At 40.2% G+C, this 21,645-nt stretch overlaps 1 protein-coding gene across 1 annotated transcript in view; it reads right to left on the minus strand.

The window, feature by feature from the left end:
- Positions 1 to 1,991: 1,991 nt before the first annotated feature.
- The window catches only part of DGKQ (diacylglycerol kinase theta), an 87,330-nt gene continuing 67,676 nt past the window's right edge, over positions 1,992 to 21,645 (minus strand). The window contains exons 16-23 of the mRNA XM_059836977.1: positions 20,958 to 21,109; positions 19,441 to 19,589; positions 18,680 to 18,861; positions 17,112 to 17,212; positions 13,472 to 13,618; positions 12,203 to 12,314; positions 10,648 to 10,800; positions 1,992 to 9,538 (exon numbers count right to left, since the gene is read on the minus strand). Coding sequence (XP_059692960.1) covers positions 9,368 to 9,538; positions 10,648 to 10,800; positions 12,203 to 12,314; positions 13,472 to 13,618; positions 17,112 to 17,212; positions 18,680 to 18,861; positions 19,441 to 19,589; positions 20,958 to 21,109 — 1,167 coding nt within the window. The 3' untranslated portion in view covers positions 1,992 to 9,367. The remainder of the gene's footprint in view (positions 9,539 to 10,647; positions 10,801 to 12,202; positions 12,315 to 13,471; positions 13,619 to 17,111; positions 17,213 to 18,679; positions 18,862 to 19,440; positions 19,590 to 20,957; positions 21,110 to 21,645) is intronic.

Here is a 21,645-nt window from a genome sequence, read left to right on the forward strand (position 1 = left end):
AGGGAAGCCCTGAAATTGACAGAGCTTGTCCCTTCCTCATTTTCTGGTGTAGGGTGAGGTGTTGTCTATGTGCAATTTCACTGTGTGCATTTTCTGATGCCTACCTGGCCCCCCTCTCTGCCCCTGATTGCAAGGGCCCTGCATTAAGTCACCAGGCTTCTGGTCAGAGCACTTGTCTCTGCAGACTTTGTGCCTCATCTGTGCTGGCTGTTCTACCTCTCTAACCTACCTGTCTATAACCATTGTGTTGCTCTTGGTTTTCCCATCCCTCTCTCTTTCTGTGATTCCCTAGTAGACTCTTAGGCTGGATTTCCAGAACCTGAAAGCCAGGTCCCAGAACCTGAAAGCCAGGTCCTGGATAGACCAATATAGTATGGTGCCAGCTACAAGAGAAGTCTGGGCAAATTGTGAAGGACAGAGATTTGTTCAAGAGTGAATGTTGAGCCTTATTAATTGATGAGGAGGCAAGGTTTGACCCATTTGTGTTACTCATGTCAAGGCTGCTTGCCTGTAGGTAGGCACCTGCACAGGCACTGCTCTGTCCGCATGGATTTGTTTTCAAGCTGCTGACACCACAACCGCTGCGTGTTCCAGCATTTGGTTCTTCAGCCCCAGCAGGAGGGATCACAGGTGCTACAGTTGTTCACAACAAGAAAGCATCTGGTTTAGGGCTCAAAGCTGTCATCTGATTATCAATTTGATGTCCAAAATGATTTCATTAGCCCTTAAATTAAATTTCCTTATGACTTTATTTACCTAAAAAGTTTTGGGGTTTTTTTAGCTGTGCTTCAAAGAGTATTGTCTAACTGGTGGCTAAATCCATTCTGAAGTTAAACACAGGATTTAGTTAAACATGGTCCAACCCATCTTTCCCATTCTCACACACCAGTTCCCCTTGATGAGAAAGCAGTATAGCCAGATTGCAAGGCGCAACCCTGTATGGGCAGGGAGGGACTGCTGGCAGCTCTCTATACCTCTTGCAGTTCTCTCAGCCCAGAGGAGGGCAGGAGTAAAAATAATTTCAGGTTTGGATGTTTTGTGGTTTGTTCTTTTCTTTTCTCTGTAAGAAGATCCACCAGTGTTTTGTTTGCTTCCCCTCTTTTCCCAGAACTGTAGCCTCAAACTGAGTTTTTCCATGTATGGATTTAAATGTAATTGTAGCTGCTTCAGAGCTCGTTGATTTGCAGTCCAGCAAGGAACAGTAAGATTTTTCCAGAGGTGTTTGGACATAACCAAGGCCTCCTCAATTCTGCAGTCAACTGTTGAACAGAGCAGGGAGAACCAATTGCTCATTGCCAGAGGCAAGGTTACTGCAGCAGGGACACCCCAAGTGGAGGTGTCCAGCTGAGCGACCCCCGCCCCCACCCCCCTATCCCCAGCCATGAAAGGCAGACCCTAACCTCCAAGGAGGGGTAAGCTGTCCACCCACAGTGAGACAGAGTTTCCATCTGGGCCTGGCTCCTTGGACAGACCTTCCACTTGTCCCAGTGAGTCACTCCAAGCCAAAGTCCATGAGGTCTGGCCCTTGAGTTGTGGCCACTGTCCACCTGAGCCAAGCACAAGGCTACGTGTGGGCTTGTTACCCACAGCCCGAAAACGAGGTCATGTGTTTCTAGAGAAGGGCAAACAGGGCAAGGAACTGTACAAAAATACCTTTGAAAATCTGGATCATGATTAAAGTGAGCCTGTGTGCATTAAAGTAAACTGGTGCTATCACAGAAAGACTTTGCCAATCACAGTGCTAACCACAGAAATAAGGGTTCTAGAGGTGCTTGAATGTTGCAGGGATCAAACATAGATGTCGTCTCACAAATGGAAACATTTGAAATCACACTGTTAGAACACAGCCACCCCTTCACAGGGCATGACCCAGTCTCAAACAGCAAGGCTACAAAATTCCTATAAAAGCAGTGCCCAGCTGAGATAACGTATGTTTGTTTCTGCAGAAGTGTATTCCGCTACTTTTAAAGCATAACTACTCCACAAGCATCCAGGGTAGAAGAGATGTTGTATTTGTTCACAGCAAATTCTAGTTACAGATCTCTGGAACTTGTAAATAATACTTAGAATACATTATTGGTGCAAAATGTACAGTAAAACACAAAACATGTATTGCAAAATATACACAGAATTGTTCTAAGAACAGAACCCAAGGATGAACAGATGTTTAAATATAAGAGAAAAGTCTATATTTTATAAATTACTTCGTTAAAAATCTATTAGTACACTAGGTATGTTTTTTGTAGACAAGTTATCACAATATAGTGACATGTCTCATTGCAAGGCAGACATTGAGAAACAAATTACATTATTAAAAGCTAGTTTTTGAGACCAATCCACAAGTAAATGTGTGATAACACATTACTGGTTTGAGGCACAGTGTGGAAACTGTTTTCAACCACTTTAATGCTTATACTTAGGCTGCTTTTTTTTTTTTTTTTCTGAGAATTAGGCAGATGCACAAAGAATAAGCATTAGACAATAACTTGTCAGCTTACATTAGTTTATTAGGCCAGGATTATTTATTACTGATGTATTAGAACATTCACAAGAAATGCTATGAAACACCTTAAGAGTATCTTGATAATAAAACAGCATTCATACAACTGTGTAAATTGGATGATTTAAATAACCAGAGGTGAAAACCAGTTATTTAAGCAATAGTTAAGTTATAGTTTGAGAAGAATTAAGATGTCATCAGTCATTTTTAAGTAGGAAAGACGCTGAAATCTACAGTGAATTACAAACTCTAATGCTTTGCATTCAAAGCAGAGATGTTGTCTTCCAATATTCAGAACTTGTAGCTTCAAGATACTGATTGCTGCTAGCTACACCATTGCTAACTAAACTATCACAAGGATAACTTGCATTGGGCATGTTTGGAATGCTAGAGTTATACAGCTATTGCTATGCTACAGATCCCCAAATTTTGCTTTAAAATAGCAGTAAAGGCTTTATAAGCACCCAAAAATTACACAATAAATACTCAGTAATACTTCAAGCACCTCTTGCTACCCAATTTGGCATGATAAGCAGCACTAAGAAATGGATGCCATGGTGAGACAAGGTATTAGCAGTTTGACTCAGGCACTCTTGATTTGTGCCTGCCTGCATTCAGAAAGCAAAAGAGCTTGCGTGGCACACTCTATGATGGTGAGAGAGAGGACTGTAAGTGCCAGACAGTCACCAGACTTACAACCTTTCTGCAGTCAAGCACAAGGGCAGGCTCTCTGCTCTTCAAGCTGCAGTGATCTGTATGGGGAGAAGCTCTGCCTTGTATGGCTGATGTTTGTATGGGGAGTTGCTGCCAGAGGTGTAACAGGGGATATACACAATATAAATGAAGCCATATCTTCTGAAATCAGGTTGTCCCCTAAATAACACACTTGACCAGTGCAGAGTGACATGCTAAATGGGTATGCTGCCAGGAGAGCTCAGAGGGATAACTACACCAGTAACCCTATTAAAAAATATTTTGCTTTGTGATAGAGCTTTAATATCTACAAACGTTTATTTCAAGACTTCAACTTTTTCAGCACTGATCTGCTATAAAACCCTCTCATAAATTATCTTCACAAAAAATAAAGTCACTCTTTCAGAAAACATGTTCAATATAACACACTTGTATCAGTACAAATTCTGTCCTGTGAGTCCCTGGCAGAGAAGCCATAACCCACACTGAAATCTCTCCAAAGCAAGATTACCAGGACTCTAAAACCAGAAGGCAAGTATTCCATTAATTACCATGGTAAGCAGAAACAGTGCTTCCAAAACACACAGAGTGCACTGTTTCAGTGGACATGGATGGGTTTACAATCAATAGTCTCTGTCCTGTAAACATTAAAACTGCCACTCTAACTGCAGGTTAAGGTTAGTAATTTGCATTCATTTCACTGCACTCCACACATACAATGCCTACATTGCTAAAAAAGAAACCACAACAAAACTATTAAATAGCAAAAGGAATGAAGGCTTTGGGCTGGATGTCTCCTGAAACTAAGTGTCAAATCAGTAAGTGTTGACATTATAAATAAAACTTGAACATTTATTTTATGCATTATAGAAGCAGTCTAGTAAAACCTAAAACTTAGAATAGCAGCAAATTTGCTCAAAAATGTACATAAACGTTCAGTCAGTCAGCTATAAATACATTCTGCAATTTCCAAAGCCATCTCTATCCCCAAGCAGGCTTTCAAGGAGAACACAGTGTTAGACATGGATGGGGATCAGGAACACTGCAACCAGAGAAACTCCTAAACAATTGTATTCTACAAACTTGTTCTCATTGTTATCTGAAAGTGCATCTTTTTATCTGTAGAATCATCCCCATATTTACAAAAAAAGTACAAACATTGCAATTTTGCCACACTCTAAGCCTATCTAACCTGTATTTTCTGTTAAGTGCAAAAAATATAATGAAGTTATACATATTCTGATGCATATAAGATTGAAGCCTGAAAATGAGGCAATGTTGTCACTGGTGAATCCAAGGCAATTCAGTAGTTGCCAAATCTTTGCTGCGCAGCTATTAGATGGCTAAAGTAGAAGCTGAAGTAGAAATTAGAGAATAGTCTAAGCCAAACTGACAGAGCAGCATTCACAGCAGGAACTCCATTCCCCCACTCTCCACACACATTCACCAGCACATGCTCATACCTTCATTACCAGTTTTGGTACAGAACTAGGCCCAAAGGGCAGGAGGGCAGCCTGGCAGAAACAGGAAAATGTACAGTCACTTGGAAGGTAGTAAGGAAGATTTATGGGGTGCAGACTGAAAAAGTATCTACTTTGTGCCAGTGCACAACTCCAATGAGCCCCCAGTAATGGTGCTGGAATATGGACTGGAGATTATGCAAGACAGAGCATACCTACAGTCAGTACATTATTAAATACATATGCAACAAATCTGTTGTGTCTTCAACATAAGCCCTTTTTAAGTGTCACAACAGCTCCTCTTACCTTCTCCTCCCACAAAAAGAGGTTTCATTTGATAATAACATTTATATGTCAACAGACTGCTACAGAATCACGTGCACACATAAATGCTGAGCAATTTGAAACAGCTGACATTCAGATCAAGTACAATATTTGCTCTAAAGGCATTAAATCAATACAATATTTGTAAGAGGATAACCATGAAGATTAACAACAATTGTCTATAACAGTTCATTTGTTCCTTAGGTAAGTCTTGCAGTGACAGCTTCTTCCTAGTTTTTAAAATGCTACAATAGCCATTGCCACTGGTTTTAGACACACAGATACTTGACTAAAATCTAGAAAGAGCAAGCAGAGCTCAAACTGCATATATGCAGAAACTGTACTCTAAACATGGTTGTGCTTTCACTATATTGCCATTATGTCTTGTTGGAAAGTACAAGTCCTGCCTCATGTCCAAAACCGGTGGAAGGAAGATCCAGAAGTGAGTGCTATCAGAATGCTGTAACAGGGCAAAAGCTATATAATTAGGCACTGTGGAAGGAAATACAATAAGGCGTATTCTTAAAGGTGTGTGCACATGTATGTACACACATGTATGTACACACATGTATGTACACATATATAAACAAAAGGTTTTTGGCAAAATAACCCTTTCGTCTAAAACTCAAGGCAGCGAAAACACCAGCAATTTAAACTGTACAAATCAAGGGTAAAAGCCATGGGGGGAAAAAGCAGCAAATTTTCTGAAGTAGCACCCGTATCTCAGGGATGAGCTTTTCAATTTTAGTTCTCCTAATTCAAGGCAGATGTAATGTGTTTATCCATCAAAATAGATTTTAACCAACTGACCACCTGCACTAATCTGCGACACTGTGGTATTTGAAAGGAACCAGGGCTTTCAGGACCCTTCTCTTCCCAATGCTGGCAATGCCTAAGTAGGACACTAGTAAAAGGTCAGGAGAGTGTACCTCAGCAGGAGAGATGGTAGTTGTGCTGTTTGTGCCTGCCATGGTTTATAGGCAAGGTAAAAAGGCAGTGGAGAGAGGGTGAAGGAATGTGCTCAGGATAGCAAAGAACCTGCATCTCTTCACTGTCCACAGTGACAGCTCCTGGTCCTGTGTCCCTGATGTTACTTAACACCTGTCTTGACAGAACTGAGCCTGTTCCCCAACACTTTTGTTGCTGCATTATTTGAATTATTTGGCCATGTGACCACTAGGCTGTCACACAATACTAATCAAACAGTCAGTATGGAGAATCATCTATCTGCCCACTGTCACATAAATTATACTGCATTGTTATGTTCAGTGGAAAGGCTAAGTCTAAATGTTTCATATTAACTGCGAAGAGTTACCCCCTCCCTTCATGCAGGCCTTGCATATCAGGAAGAAAATACTAGGCCTTCTCAGACACCATATGCAATGAAAATATGAGAAAAAAACCACACACACATACATATATTTTTGATACAATGGCCTTTACAGAACCTGAAACTAGAACATCTTAATAGAGGGGTTAATGAGTGAGTTTCTCCTTTTAGAAGTTTTACAGGGGGTTTTCTATCTCAACTGAATCTTTTGTTTTAATGACAAAACATCTTTAATGTTTTGTCATTAAAACACATTTAGCATCATCTTTTGATGCACAGAGGCCTTATATACTAAGTGTTTTTCTTAAGCTATTTTTTCATTCCAGTGTGGCACTCATCTGCTCAAATACATGGCAGTTGGTTTCTGGGGAAAAAAGAAAAAGGAACAAAACTCAAAGCCTTCTTGTCCTCTACCAGGATGCCCTCTGGAAGTTGGGAAGAGATTACACTCATACTTCAGAGTCACCTTGCTACCATGATGCAATCCCAAAACAGGCGTTTACAGGGTGTAAGATATTGTGACCTGTGAGTTTCATGTTATTTCAGATATCAGATACAGAGCAAAAGGAGAGACAGACAGGTCCTTAAAAAGCCAAGAACTTGAACACTGTCAGATACATGGTGCAGGATTATATATGCCTGGAAAAATAGTAAGACAGACATATTTATTTGGGCTGCAGAAGACAGTCAGTACCAGAAATCTTAAAACTTATGCATGTTTTCTGTAACAAAAAGCCCAGCTTCCATTACTGAGTCAGCAGCTGGAGAGCAGACCATGCATTCTTTCTGCTCTCCCAAGGATACCAAGCAGTTTCTCTCTCTTTCTGGACAATTACGAAGCAGCAGCCTGTTCCAGATTTCCTCTCTAATTTGTGAGCTTCATTCAGAGAGTGCACATCCTGAAATACAATACTTGATCCTCCCTACTTCTCCCATCCCTACAGGATGCCAGAAGAGGTCCAGCTGACCCCTCATGCCCAGGTTCTAAAGAAGACAACCCTGTGTTTAATGATCAGGAAGACAAGGCTTTTAGCTCTGTACTATCCAAACTATTTCCTTCATAGCATGAGTCCAGTTTTCATGTTGAATGAAAGTGAAGTTCTAGTCCACACTGTGGGACCTGAAGAACATCCCCAAGTATAAATTAAGAATTTAAACAATTAAGAAAAGGTTTCACTGAAAAGAGAAGTCATTCTTCCAACTGCATCTCTACCAGAAAACTGAGAAGGAATCACTAGATTGAAAGGAGAGGCTGCAGGCATCTGCCATTTTTCCATAGCCGTTTTGTCTCTCTTTCTAGCTTTAGCTACATCATTATGTTGCTGTAGATGACATTCACACCCTTGTTGCACCACAACCAGAAAGTAGAAAGCACATGTAATGGTCAGCTGTTGCTGAAGCTGTCAGTGCTAGGAGTACAGACTCATCAACGAGACCCAGCAAGAACTGCCTCAGCATGTAACTGGCTCCATCACAAAACAGCTTTTGTGTATTTCAAAATTACACTAAAGTCCCCTGAAGCAGATGTTTTTCTAGACACACTGGAAAGAGGAATTCTCCAAAGGCTAACACTCAAGTGATGAATTCATGCCACCCACAGCTGAAATAGCTATTACTGTGCAAAAGAGGACAAGTAAGCCCACCATATGGCTAAGTAGCTCCAAGCAGCAGATGCATAGAAGTGGCAAAATCTTGCAGGCCCCGACCCCCACCCACAAGTGGCTCACAGAGCCCTTTGAGTATGATGTTGACCAAAAGTGAAAGGTTCAGTTCCTGGTAAACCACGGTGAGATGAGACAGCAGAGATGTGAGGGAAGAACAACATGACTATAGCCATGGACAGCAGATCTGGATGGTGTATGGCAGGTGTATGGCTGCTCCAGCGCCAGTCTCCAGCACAAAGCTGTAAAAGTACTGGATCGCCACTGCTTCAGCAGATGGGTCAACACAGAGAGCTGGTCTTGGCCTCACAGGAACTGATGAAGAAACAGCCTCTGAAGAGCACACACTTGTCCAAGTGAGAAAAGACTGTCACTATGTCCCTGGGCCCACACCTAGTAACCCCCACAAAGACTTGAGAACCTAGCGAGGTAAGTGAATTTTCATGATGACTCTCACATTCCCAGCTATTTGAAGCCTAGATGCTAAGGCTCCTTAGTAAAGCTAGTCTGTACATCAGTTCAGCTCTAACATATGACTGCACTAATTTACTTAATTGAACACTAAGTGGTACTTCTTTTAACCTAATTAATGAAGATTCTTGAGCTTGCTGTTATATAACAGTCCAAATTCATGAAAATGAAACAACACAAGTAAAGTCAAGACAAGAGTCTGGTGTCAAAGTTAATGGTCTCAGTGATAAAATAGAATTTGTATAACATACTATTGCCTTGGGTATTTTTTTCCTTTTTTATTTTGAGAGTTGTTGCTGATGAAATTCAAAAGCCTTTTAAAACCGGCTTTGGCTGAATAATGAGAAACTAAGCTACAGTTGAAAAATTGCTCTACAGGCTGTTTCCCCTTCATTCATGCTGTCCAAATACTGTTGAAGTAAATGCTCTGAAATATTTTGACTCAACTGTTCTAGCACTTTCTCTCTTCCCAATGCACTGAGATCCTTTTACAGAAATAATCTCTCCTGTGTTTTTCTCTTTACACTTGTACTGTTTCAGCTGTGCTATTTGGACTGATCTAAGGAACTCTCAGCAGCTCATGTTTTTGCCTTTTTTTGGTTAGGATGCTAATGTGAGCATTAATTTAAAGGAACACATTTTCAGTTATAGAACAATTTAAAAAAATTATCTATGGAATGATTTTCTTTAAGAATGAACTGGGAGGAGGGAAGGATTTTTTGTGAAGGCAAATGCAGAAATCTCAGCATCTTGGAATCCCTGTTTGGCTGGGAAACAGCTTACCGAAAAACAACCCCAAGTAAACATTTCAGATGAGACAAGTGGTACATAATAGTTATTTGTGACAATGAGGTACTGTCTGTGAAAGACAAAGAAGAACCCAGTACTATCAAAATGTAATGAAAGGCACGCTCATAGGCAACACTCTTCATGACTTGTCTGCACTCGGTTTTACTGGACCAGGGTGGTATCTACCATAGGCATGAACACAGGTCTCCCCTTTGCGTCCTCCTTCAGAGACTGACGTGCTATCCACTTTCATCTCCTTCAGGCTTCCAGTTTTTTTCTGCTTCTGCTTGGATTTTTTCAACATATGGACCTAAAATTGAAAAATTTAAAAAAGGTAAATATTAAAATATCTGTAGTCATCAATTAACTGATCTATTAACCAAGTAAAAAGCTGAACTGCCACAGAAAAACATATAAATACACAACTGTTTGGTGCACCTATCCTTGTAAAGCTATAGGATTTACTGCTTTTTTTACATAAACATATGCACATTATATAAATGCATGTGTGTACATATATATTCCTGTACACACATATGTATATATACCCATATGTAGAGATAACTAGTCGGTAACCTAGCAGACGAAGAAGAAATGTTTCTTACTGAAGGACAAGTTAGGTTTGCTCTCTCTCTCTCTCTCTTTCCATTACCCTTCCACTTCTTCTCATGAAAAGAACAAAGCTTTTACATATTCTGAAACTTTGAGGTACGACTCTCTCTTTCACTCACTTCTCCTCAGCAAGGGCAATTGTTCTGGTACCCCTCCCAGTACAGCTACATACTCTTTGAGCTTGCCTACATCAGCATATGCCTGTGAGTTAAAAAGGCATCCCTAAGGTAGCAAGCAAATGTGCAGACTGGTGTGTACCACAGTCACCTACTGCAAAATGTTTATTTCACAATTTCAAAGTCAATAGAGACGTTAAATTCTTAGGGAGCTGATGCTGTCTTTTATGTACACATTGAGGTAATCAAGAAAAAACAGACACTGATTACCCAAGTCTTTTTCACAGGCCTTGCTCTTCTCTTATTAATTTTTCTCTTTTGCTACTACTGTCTGACAGACCTTCCCTTCTCCAGGAGACTGATTCCTACTTCGCACACTGCACTACTACCATGGCCTTTATAACTGCCCAGCTTCAAGAAAAGCAACACTGCCTGCAGATCTCAATACAGAGGAAAAATTGGATCACTAGGCCAAAGCTCAGGGACTATTTTTTTTAACATGAGCCTCATCTGAGCCACTGGAGAGAGCCCTCAAACTGTCCTCTTTAGAAATTGCTGTGTCAGTTACCACGTAGTGCTAAGCAGCTCCTTTAGGGTTAAGCATGAGAACACAGGCAAGCAAGATAATACGGTAACATCCAGTGCTCAAAGGAACAAAGTCAAATTGCTAAGAGAAACCCACACACAGTACCTTTGGTCCTGCAGCAGAAATTATTATCTGGCCAGGGGCCTGAATCCAGGGCTCTCCATCAACTTGAACTGGAATTGGCTTTAGGAGCGTTACACGGAAATACGAGCCTTGAGCTATGCGGATTCCTGATCGAAAACCACCTTGGACTTGACCCTGTTAGGGAATAAAAGCCAGGATATCAATCACCCCAACTAACAAGAAGTACAAAGACTAGCTGCAATTAAACTGTGTGGATATTATTTTATTCTCACCTCACATTTTAAGTTTCAGTTAAAAAACTGCCTAGGCAAAACTAGGACACCTTTACTGCCCCAGCAGTAATTATTTCAGCTAGTCCAGGAAGGAGAACTCCCCTGCAGGCTGCAGGAGGCAAAACAACTCCCAAAGCAAAGCTGTTTGTACACAAAGGCTGGCCAAGGAGCATACACTCACAAAGGTCTTGTTTGCTTTGGCTTCCCCCACCATAACACAGCAAATACTTCTAAAAACACCTAATTATACACACAGACTTTGGCACATATGAAATTCCAAAGTCTAACAGCAGTTTATTAATCAGAGAGAGTTTATCCTAACTGAACTCCAAATGTGGGAATAAAAACCTTAATATCACAAATCCAAAGCACAGGTTTGTTAACATTTATACTCCAAAGCTGCTTCTACTTTTACAAAAGATTTAAGGATGTCTGCCAAAACAACTCTTTAGTGTATTTTAGAAGATCTAAATTACAAAATAAAGCTAAGCAACACTAAAGATTGAGCTCCACAAAATTTAACCACCACATTTCTATTTTTTGGCAATTTTATGGATTAGTTATCTCTAGTTACCTGATCACGTATACTTTTTCAGCAGCAGATTTCTTTAAACAGTAGTAAGATATGAAGACAAAAATAATCTACCATCCCACAGGAGTGTGTTACTAATAGCAAACCATGGTAAAAAAAATATTCTTTGCAGGAACAGCATACCACCTGCTTGATATAGCATTCCAGTCAAGAGCAGCAAGTATCATATTCTCAGTGACATGTATTGGAAAGCCTGTGGCAGATAATTATAAAGCAACCTGTCTTGATGGAATCTCCACTGTGATTGTGATGAGGTACAACAGGACTTTTGGCAAATTCACTAGGTGAAGGGTGCATGTTTTTGTAATATTAGAATAAAATCTTGTTTTCATCCCATGGACACTGTGATACCTGTTATGAGAAAGCTAGTGCATTCCATAATACATACATATATTTGTATTTTATATGCACATATATATTGCATTTTATATATATATATATATATATATATATATATATATATATATATATATATATATATATATATCTGCACATATATTTATGTTTCTCTACTTGGTTCAAAGTCTAGTTAAGTCATGAAGCATGAAGCATAAAAATCCCCATGGATTCTCAGTTCTCAATTCCTATTACTTCTTCTTACCCAGCCATAACAAAGAGGCGGAATTGCACTTGCAATGCACCGTTTGTCACTGAAATAAGCCTGTCCCATAAAGTGCATGTTCCTTCTGTGCTTACTGGGATGCCAACTCACCATGTGCACGACACCAGTCACACCAACCACCTCCAGCAGGCCGTCATCGATGCGTGGCTTCTCAAAGCGGTTGTCACTTTCAGACCCCCAGAGGTCAGCCCCAGAGCCCCAGCTGTGTGGAGAGCACACCAGTGACCACCTGTGCTCTGCCCCCAGGCACGCTCCCTGGTGCCCTGCTAAGGGTGGCTGCTTTCTCAGGCTTCAAAAGCTACACACTCTGCTCCCCCACCAGCTGGAGGGAGCAGTTTTCCTGCACTGTCAAAGCAGGAGCTCTTCTTATAAAATCTGGAAGAATTTTTATCAGACCTTTTAGTAGTGAAAGGAGTGTTTCAGTTGGAAAGCAAAGGTGTAAATAGGAAGAAGGTAACTCTGTAGAGTTTTAGTTTGCTGGGAAATACAGGTTACAGCTAAACTAGCCATTAATTTTCAAGAGTAAAGAACTTAAAATAGCTCTTAATGGTCTTGACAACATTCACAAAAGCTACTGAAGAGAAACTAAAGCTAAAACAACTACCAAGTTTCATTCTTGTACCTGGCCAAAAGCACCTGTAGTTAGGCAGATATTCATGCACTTCAGTCCTCTGAAATGCTTCTGACAATTTAAACCATACTGCTTTTTGTGCAGTACTGACCCTTCCCACTCAAATCACTTGCTTATTGTTTTGGCACATGAACTACTCATCACTTAATTGGGATCTTTTCTTCTCCATAGCTCTCATATGCAATGTACATTTGTGTACATGTAAAAAGGAGTATTCGAATAAAACATTTTAAGACTGAAATGTAAAGAGATACAAGTTGTTTAAGACAAGATGGTACTTGAAAAAATAATAGTATGGCAGGACCTGCTGATTTTGTGCAAACAAAAAAACCTGCCTCTATCAACATCACATCTAAGGAAGCCGGATCTCCTGCGGAATTACACAACAGTTACTGCAGCTCCCTGCAGGGGCCAAGGAAGCACTCACAGTCCTGTAAAGGTATCTGAACTGTGGTCTTCCATGGCTACCCGGGTAGCATCACACGCTCCATGTATATTGACCAGTTGCCTGTAGGACCTGGGTAGTGTTTGACAGCTGAAATCCATCTGGCCTTCACTGCAGGAACTGCTTAGGTACCTGGTCCCCAGCATGTCAGAAAGTTTGTGCAGGTGGATTGTCATTGATCCTGTTACCTAACCATTTGGCATTTGGTGCTCAAATACTGAGCAGCAGTTCTACACACACAGTCCAGCATGCATCCACAAGGGATCCTTCCTCCTCTTTTTACCTGGGAATATTAATAAAGATGAGTCCTTCTATACTTGGTAGCTCCACCTCATGCTGGTCCACTTGCAGCTTTATGTCCTTGTGCAGGTTTCTAGTGTGACTTATCTTCTGCAGCCCAACTTTCACGTAAACTCCCTTGTTGTGAAACCTAGGAGCAGACAAGGATCTTGTAACTAAAAGGTAAGGCCAAGCATAGCACTCTTGTCCTCTAGCAGGCATATTTAAAGGTATATTTCAAATAGGTATATTTAAATTTTTTCTAGCTTTACTAGCATAAGAACAAAGCATAAACCATGAACTGCTACTTTACATACCTTTACTTAAGGGATGATTCTGCTGTTGAGGCATGTGCAGATTGTGAAATTTTATTACAGAAAAATTGTCCCTTCTTGAAGCACTGCCTGAATACAGTGCCTCTTTGAAATGTAAACTCCTGGGCTGGAAGCTTACATTTTTGATTAAGACTTAGAGGTCATCAAGACCAATTTTAAATTGTTTTCTCAAGCAATGCTACAATACTTATGGCAAAAAAACATTTGAAAATCTTTGCTTTACACATTCCTAATTAATTTGAAATATACTTAGCTGTAGAAACTTAAAACAGGCTTAGTAATCTCAACTTGTGACAGAGCTCTAACATCTCTAATTTTAGAATAAAAAAGACGAGGAAGATTTTTATGGCATCCCTAGAAATGGCAAAATATTTTAAGAAAAACATAAACAAAAGATAGTTAAACACACAAGACTATCTTCTATAATGGAAACCTTTGGATACATAGCCTTCAGGGCAACCCTAAAATAAAAAGCATAAATTTCCATTATTTTACCCTACTAGTACATGGGTGTCATTGGAATTCAGCTCTGCAAAATCCCTCTAGCACTACGTCTAAATACCACAGACATTAAAGTGGGGAAGACAGCCAATGCAGGTTACAGCCAAATCTTCAGACAGAGACTTTTCAGACTTTTCAGTCATCTTAAATTATTACATTGGGAATGATAAGTCCCATGTCCTAACAGTTTAAAATAGCACCAAATTAAAGGTACTTCATGTAACACACCATTTAACATACACTTCTGCTCCATGCAAGATGTTTCTATGCTAAGACAGCTTTTGTCTAATTTGGATACCACTGGAAAATACTGGAATAACAGTAGGAAACACAACACTTGCAATATCCCCAAGAAGTATTAATTTTTGTTGCATGAAGAAGGAAGCCTTCAGAAACTGAAAGAACACTTCATAGTGCCCTAACTGCAGAACAGTTGTAAAAGAAATACAAATTTGCATTAAATTACACAAAATATTCTCCCAAACCTTGCATTTAGGAAACTGCTTGCCACAGCAATCTCCTGACATTTTGGATGGTACAATAAGATGTGATCTCTTCTGTAGTATGCAATCCTAAAGACTACTCCAGGATCCCGTGGGAATGACTCGGATGGAGAGCCAGATGCCTCCTCAGCAAGTTCACTGACAACACAAAGCTGGGAGGACTGCTTGATACCCCAGACAGCTCTGCAGCTGTTCAGAGAGACCTTGGCAGGCTGGAGAGATGGGCAGAAGAGAAACAATCTGAAATTCAACAAAGAGCAAAGGGAGAGCCCTGCACCTAGAAGAAATAATCCCATGAACCAGCACAGGCTCCAGGCAATCTGCTGGAAGGCAGCTCTGAGGAGAAGGACCTGGGGGATCCTGGTGAACCACAAGCTGTCCACGTCCACGTGTCCTGGGGGCCAAGAGGCCAATTGCATCCTGGGTGCACTAGGAAGCACATCACCTGCAGGTCAAGGGAGGTGATCCTACCCCTCTGCTCAGCCCTGGTGAGGTATATCTTCAGTCTGTGTCCAGTTTTGGGCTCCTCAGTAGAAGAGAGACATGGAGTGGGTCCAGCGGAGGGCAACAAAGATGATTAAGGGACTTTAGCATCTCTTAAACCAGGAAAGGCTGAGGGAGTTGGGCCTGTTCAGCCTCAAGAAGAGAGGGAACCTTTCAATGTCTATAAGTATCTGAAGGGACAGTGTCAAGAAGACAGAGCCAGGCAGCAAGCAAGGACAAGAGGCAATGAGCAGAAACTGATGCACAGAAGTTCAACCTGAACATGAGGAACAATTTCTTTACTGTGTGGGTAACTGAGCACTGGAGCAGATTGTCCAGAGAGGGTGTGGAGTCTCCCTCACTGGAGATATTCAAGAAGCATCTGGAATGCAATTCTGTACCAAGTGCTCTGGGATGACCCTGCTTGAGGAGGGAGGCTGGAGAAGATGACCACTGTAATTTCCTCCAACCTGACCCACTCTGTGATTCCGTGAATGAAGGCAGGTGCCCTGTCATTAAATTTTACACTGTGAAAAATCCTCATAGAGTTTGGCACTCACCAATGCAAAGACCATTACTGTCACAATATACACTACTTTTATCTGCCCCGCAATGCAAGATCAGTGTTGAATTCCTGCAGGGGTGTTATCACTGCACTTTGAGCTGCTAGCTAAACGTAAGCAGTCCAGAACATAAAAAGAGACTCTACTGAGTGAGGCCAGAGAGCACACAGCTTTTGGGACATTTATCAGTTTTAAGGTCTTGCTTCAGAACAGCACTCAAGCCCCATTTTCACAGGCAAAGGCAAATATCATGTGTCAGCACTGTTAGCATGCACAAGCTTTTGGCTTCTGCAAAATGTACCTCAATTCCTTATTTCATGTTTTCTTTTCAGAAGTATATAGCCCTTTAGATTTGGAAAAAAAATTAATTCTCTTCTTTTCCACAAGTCCTTCAAGTCACTCTGCAAGAATGATACCAAGAGATTGTCCACTGCACTGTGGAAATGACTGAGATGAAGATTACAGGGATGAAAAGCACACAGGGCAATAACAATCAAAGTATATCCCTTAAATGCAGTAGCAGTAAGAAGAGGATGCATATTTTGACATGCTGCAGCTTTGCAAATATGGAGTAGTATATTTTGAAGAAAAAATGAACATATCTTGTACATTATATTAACTGCTCAAGTCCACCTAGAAAAGTTTCACCTACTAGAACAGACACTGCTGCACACAAACTTATTACCTGATTTTACTACCTATGATGCTTTCAGTCAAGTGTATTGAAAATGCAAACCGGTGGCTAACAGCAACTTATGTACCAGGAGCCACTTATACATTCTCACTTGAGATACAGAGCGTTTTTTTATCCTTAATACCAGCATGCAGGTGCTGCAACAGCACCAGGCAAAACATGAAAAGGTACCTGCAAGTGGAGGTTCTGAACACTTCTGAACAGTGCTTATTGCTCATGCACTGCCCTCACTCTTGCTAAAGGCTTTGAGCAAGAGATATTTCCACTATCTCAAAATTTCACTAAACTCAACAATGCAGTTATTGGCAACTAAGAATACTGAATAACAATGACATGGCTTCCAAAAACTGCTTTGGTGCTCTCTTGGTAGAGGAAAAAATCCCCAAACCAACAAAACAAAGGAATTTTGTGTCTGTCACTTCCTGGCTAGCTTAACTCCTCCTGGTCCCAGCTCTGCCACAAGCAATATTAGTGGATACCTCTAGCATATAAGATTATCATTCGCAAATTAGAAGTAATGAAATTCCACAGAATTGACCTTCATACCTAGTTTCCCCAAGATTACCTGCTATTAAATTTCCCTGGTTCTTCTTCTCTGGCATGATGAAAGTCCAAGCTCAACTCTGCATCAATGCCAAGACCACAGTAATTGTTCATCTGTACAATCTGACCAAAAGGAAAAAAAAAGGTATAATTTCCTGCTTACATTTATAAATGAAAAATGAAGATCTTCCAAAGTTTTTCAACAAAAGCAAGCTTTGCAGATGATTCTTCCAAGTCACTTGCATCTTGACAGATTCTGGAAAACATTTTCCAGAAACACTGCACTAAAAATAAAGCTGCATGAACAACTGTTGACATCTTAGTCATTATTTCCAAAGTATCAGAAACTTCAAAATTTGATATTTTAATTAAAAGTAACAAGCACAATAAGGCAGAAATAAAAACAAATGCAGAAATAAAACCAACTCAACCTCTCAATGCAGTTCTACACAATAACTTCACAAGATGCTGAACACTAATGCCACTATTATTTTTGGCATCAGCCATGGATTTATATTACATCATTGGGAAGACACTCTTACTTACTTTGGAAGGTGACCAGCTTACACCAGATGAATGAACCTACTCAGCTGCATTTTAATTCGCTCCCTATATGCCAACCTCAAGTTTCTACAGATTTCAACCATTTCTTCCATTAAATCTTTCTTTGCATGCCAGTTCATTCCATAACTCTTTTATCCTAGGCCTTACTCTCCCATCCTTCAACTTTAAAAAGTGGATGGGAAAAAAAAGCCCCTGTCTCCACCAAGTGAAAAATAGCTGGAACCTGAGCATCTTAAATCCTCCAACTGACTCATAATGCCTATGATTTTCCAGTGACCAGACTAAAATCTTGGACAATTGCTACCATTGTTACAATTTCCTGCCTTTTTTTTTTTTTTTTTTTTGCAAGCCCCTTGTCCAATTTCTTCCTTTCATCTGAAAAGAGACAGAACCAGGATTCACATACAGCACCAAAAGCACCATCTACAATCAACATTTTTATTTTCCTAAACAGAAACAAGTTCATATGTATCAAGCGAGAGGACTTTCACTCAAAAAAAAAAAAAAAAAAAGAGCAAATAATAGATGGCACACATACAGACACACAATAGCAGTAAGATGATGGAAGGAATTACTTCCTGTATATGCTAGCAACTCCTAGTAATTTCTATCACTGTGAAAGAAAAGATGAGAGTGCCTCTTGGGGAAGGGAGTGTTTTTTGGTTGACACTCCAGTTTTACAAGTGTTTTGGCATTTCTTCCAAAGCCTTTTCTTATTTGAGAAATAATTTTTTTTTCCAGCTGAAGCAAATAGGAATGCCATCGCCATATGAATCTTTTCATTAACCCTCTATCAGATGCTTTTTTGCTAAACAGCCAGAAAAGATGCTCTGCAGTCAACCAGCCCTGCCAGAACCAAAACACTATGTCCAGACGTGTGCTGTATTCACTAGGAAACAGCCCAGTAAGGCCCAAGCATAAAGAAAGTGAGCAGTAAAAATTAAACTGTGTTAATACCCATCCTCTTTGTGATTTTCACTAGAGCAACAGCTCCTAAGAATTACACCCAAATGGTGCCCAGCTCACCTTGGGAGGCTCAGGTTCCGCAATGCCATTTTCTGCACCTTCAGCTGGCTCTTCTGCATCCAAAAGGATAGTCCAGCGATCCATAAGAACATCATCTGCCTCATCCACAGAAACCAAAATGGAGTACGGGTCCTCCCCACTGTAGCCAGCTCCCCAGCGCAAGACTCTCCCCAGGTCATTACCTGGGCAACAGTGAAAAACACCAAAACGTGACTGTGTTTCATAATCAGTGCATCAGCCCTGTTTTACAAATCACACTGCACTAAGGTGCTCCAATCAAGTCACAGAATTCATTCGTTCGGAAGGGTTAACTAGCCCAAAAAAAAAAAAAAAAAAAAATCTAAGCTGTGTTGTGTCTGCACATGTGCTTACCATTGCATACAGACACACTGGAGCATTTCCACAAAAAGTGGTAGAAAAAGCTGTTGTGGAGTTGAGACACTAGGAAGCAACTGAGTTTGCTGTCTTACAGCAATGGCTGATGCACCTGTGGTTGTCAGGAGGAGGATATTTTCCCCTCCCAACTCCTGCCCACTCACCCACACACATATCAACATTCCTGCTGCTTATTTCTCCTGATGCTGTTTTTCTGAAAGCACAACTGACATTTCCTTGAAAAGCTGATACTGTGGTTTACTTTCCAGCACCAGCCAGAACTGAATCTTGTAGCATCTCAGCTGTAAAACCGAGTCCTGTGTCAGACTGATAAAACTTTCCAGAGGGCTTCTGTGCTCAGCTTCTGTTCTTGCTGTGATTCTCACCTGTTCCTAAAGGTAAGATGGCAACTGAGGGCTCTGAGCACACCAGCTTGTGCCTGATCTCCTCGAGGGCACCAAGGACCCAGCCAACTGTGCCGTCCCCTCCGCACACCAGCACTCGGAAGGAGGGGACTTTGGAGAACGTGTGAAACCTCCATTGTGAAGCAAAGCACAGGGAAAAAGAAAAGTTACAAGGGAATATAGGAAATGCAAAGTCCCAATATGCTATTTAAAATAACACAGTATTATTGCATTTCTGCCCATGCCCCTTTACCATCAGTTTCTGGATCAAATTCAACAATGTGAATTGAAAAATATGAGGTTGCAGATAAAGATGATTTTAAAAAGAGTGAAAAACCATATTCCTCTAAGATTCTTTACAAACAGAACTAAATGGTTAATCACTTCCTTTTTCAAGGGCACAGAGACCTAACTAGTCATAATATCAATGTGAACATCTGTAACTCTCTAAATCCTAGAGGAGATGTTGATTATGGGTGGTGTTTTGGTACTTAGTCATAGGTATTACAGTACATTTTCTTCTTAATAGTACTGTTTTCCTGGTGATGCTTACCTTTTGTGGCTTTTCATCCTACAAAACAACATACCATGGAAAAGAATTGTTATTTCCCATTGCACAAGAAGCAATGAACAAGTGGGAGCATTTTGCCATAAAGCTACAGAAAGATTACAGAGCCAAAACAAAATGAGCTGGTTACTGAAGTTGCAGCTCAAAGTGTACTAAAAAGAAAACAGAATTATACAGTTCTGACAGAAAAATTAGTTTGTGTAGCTTGTTTATCTTGTCTCCTACATAAGCTGCATTTTTCCCACAAAGCTTTTGTTCTGAAGATCTTGTAATGACAGGTTTTTTATTAAAGTAGTAGTGAAGGAATGAGGAATAGGCTACAGCCATCGCTTTCAGTTTTATGAAGCTGTAACAAAGTGGGGTTCATTAAATCAAGTCATCAGTTCCTGTCTTCCTACAAGCACATTATGTTCTGTTCCTTGTAGAAATGTTGCAGCTGTGATCAGGCAAACCCTGTTAATTCTGCAACTGTGGCCAAGTTTCAAGAGTCAAAATAGAAAATTTTATTATACTTTCCCGGTAGTTCCCATGAAACATCAGCAGAAATAAAAGCAAAAATCCACCCTCATCAGGAAATGTTGCATTTCTCTTTCCCTCTCCATTCAATTATAAAATCTATTTATTTTCAATAATTATTAAACATGTGCTACTGTAAAGTGCATATGACTTTCCCAGGGCCAGACTCTGCAAGATTTGACTGAAGCATATACATCAGGAACTAGTCTATTCTCTTTTCTTTAGATAATTCTGAAGTTTAAATATGTTCTCACAGGAGGAACAGTCAGAAGGAAATGATCCACTGCCCTGATCTTCAGGCACAGAACAGAAGAAATTTAGAGCTTCAAAATAAGTGAATCTAGTCTACCCTTTTTAAAAATAACAAAACAATGTAAATTTAAAAAAAAAAAAAAATTAAAACATGATGACTTACCCCGGAAGTGGGCCCCCATTGGTAAGTTCAAAGACTTGATGTGGGTTCAACAACTTTCTAAAACTGTACAGCAGATCTCGACCTTTTAGACCACCACTTTTTGGATTCACAAATACAAGAAGTGGGCAACAATTCTGTGGTATCTTGGAAGCCTGAAAGAAGACAAGAAAAAGGATAAGTCAGTGCCATGAAAATTACTACTGCGTCTCAGAAATATTACCTGATGTTTCCTTGATGCCTACTAAAAATTCCAGATTCTATAAATAAAAAGATTCAATGTCCAGCCAATGGACAGGTTAGCTGCTGATCTTGCTTCCCTAGGAATTTAAGGCTCCTTAATCAACTCCAAGTACACAATTGAGTCCAACATTAGAAAAAAAGAGCATTTTAAGTAGCCCTTCCTATGCATTTTCAGTTAACAGTCTGGCCAAAGAACAGTGTGAGGGATAAGAGTTCTGTACAATTAAAACAGTTTCCTTGAAAAGCGAGAACTTCTCCCCAAACCAACTGAAAAATCTTTCTTTAGTTTCATGGTTGACTTAGAATGCATGTCAATTTACAAGGATGAAGCATTTAAAAATGAAGATGTTTGGGGCAGACGGTGGTGTACTTCTCCCTATGAAATTAGAAGCTGAAAGCTTCTTTTAAAAATATGTAAGCTAAGCTTTTTCATCATGAGGATTTACTC

The sequence above is a fragment of the Haemorhous mexicanus genome, chromosome Z, assembly GCF_027477595.1.
Source record: "Haemorhous mexicanus isolate bHaeMex1 chromosome Z, bHaeMex1.pri, whole genome shotgun sequence".
NCBI classification, from domain to species: Eukaryota; Metazoa; Chordata; class Aves; order Passeriformes; family Fringillidae; genus Haemorhous; species Haemorhous mexicanus.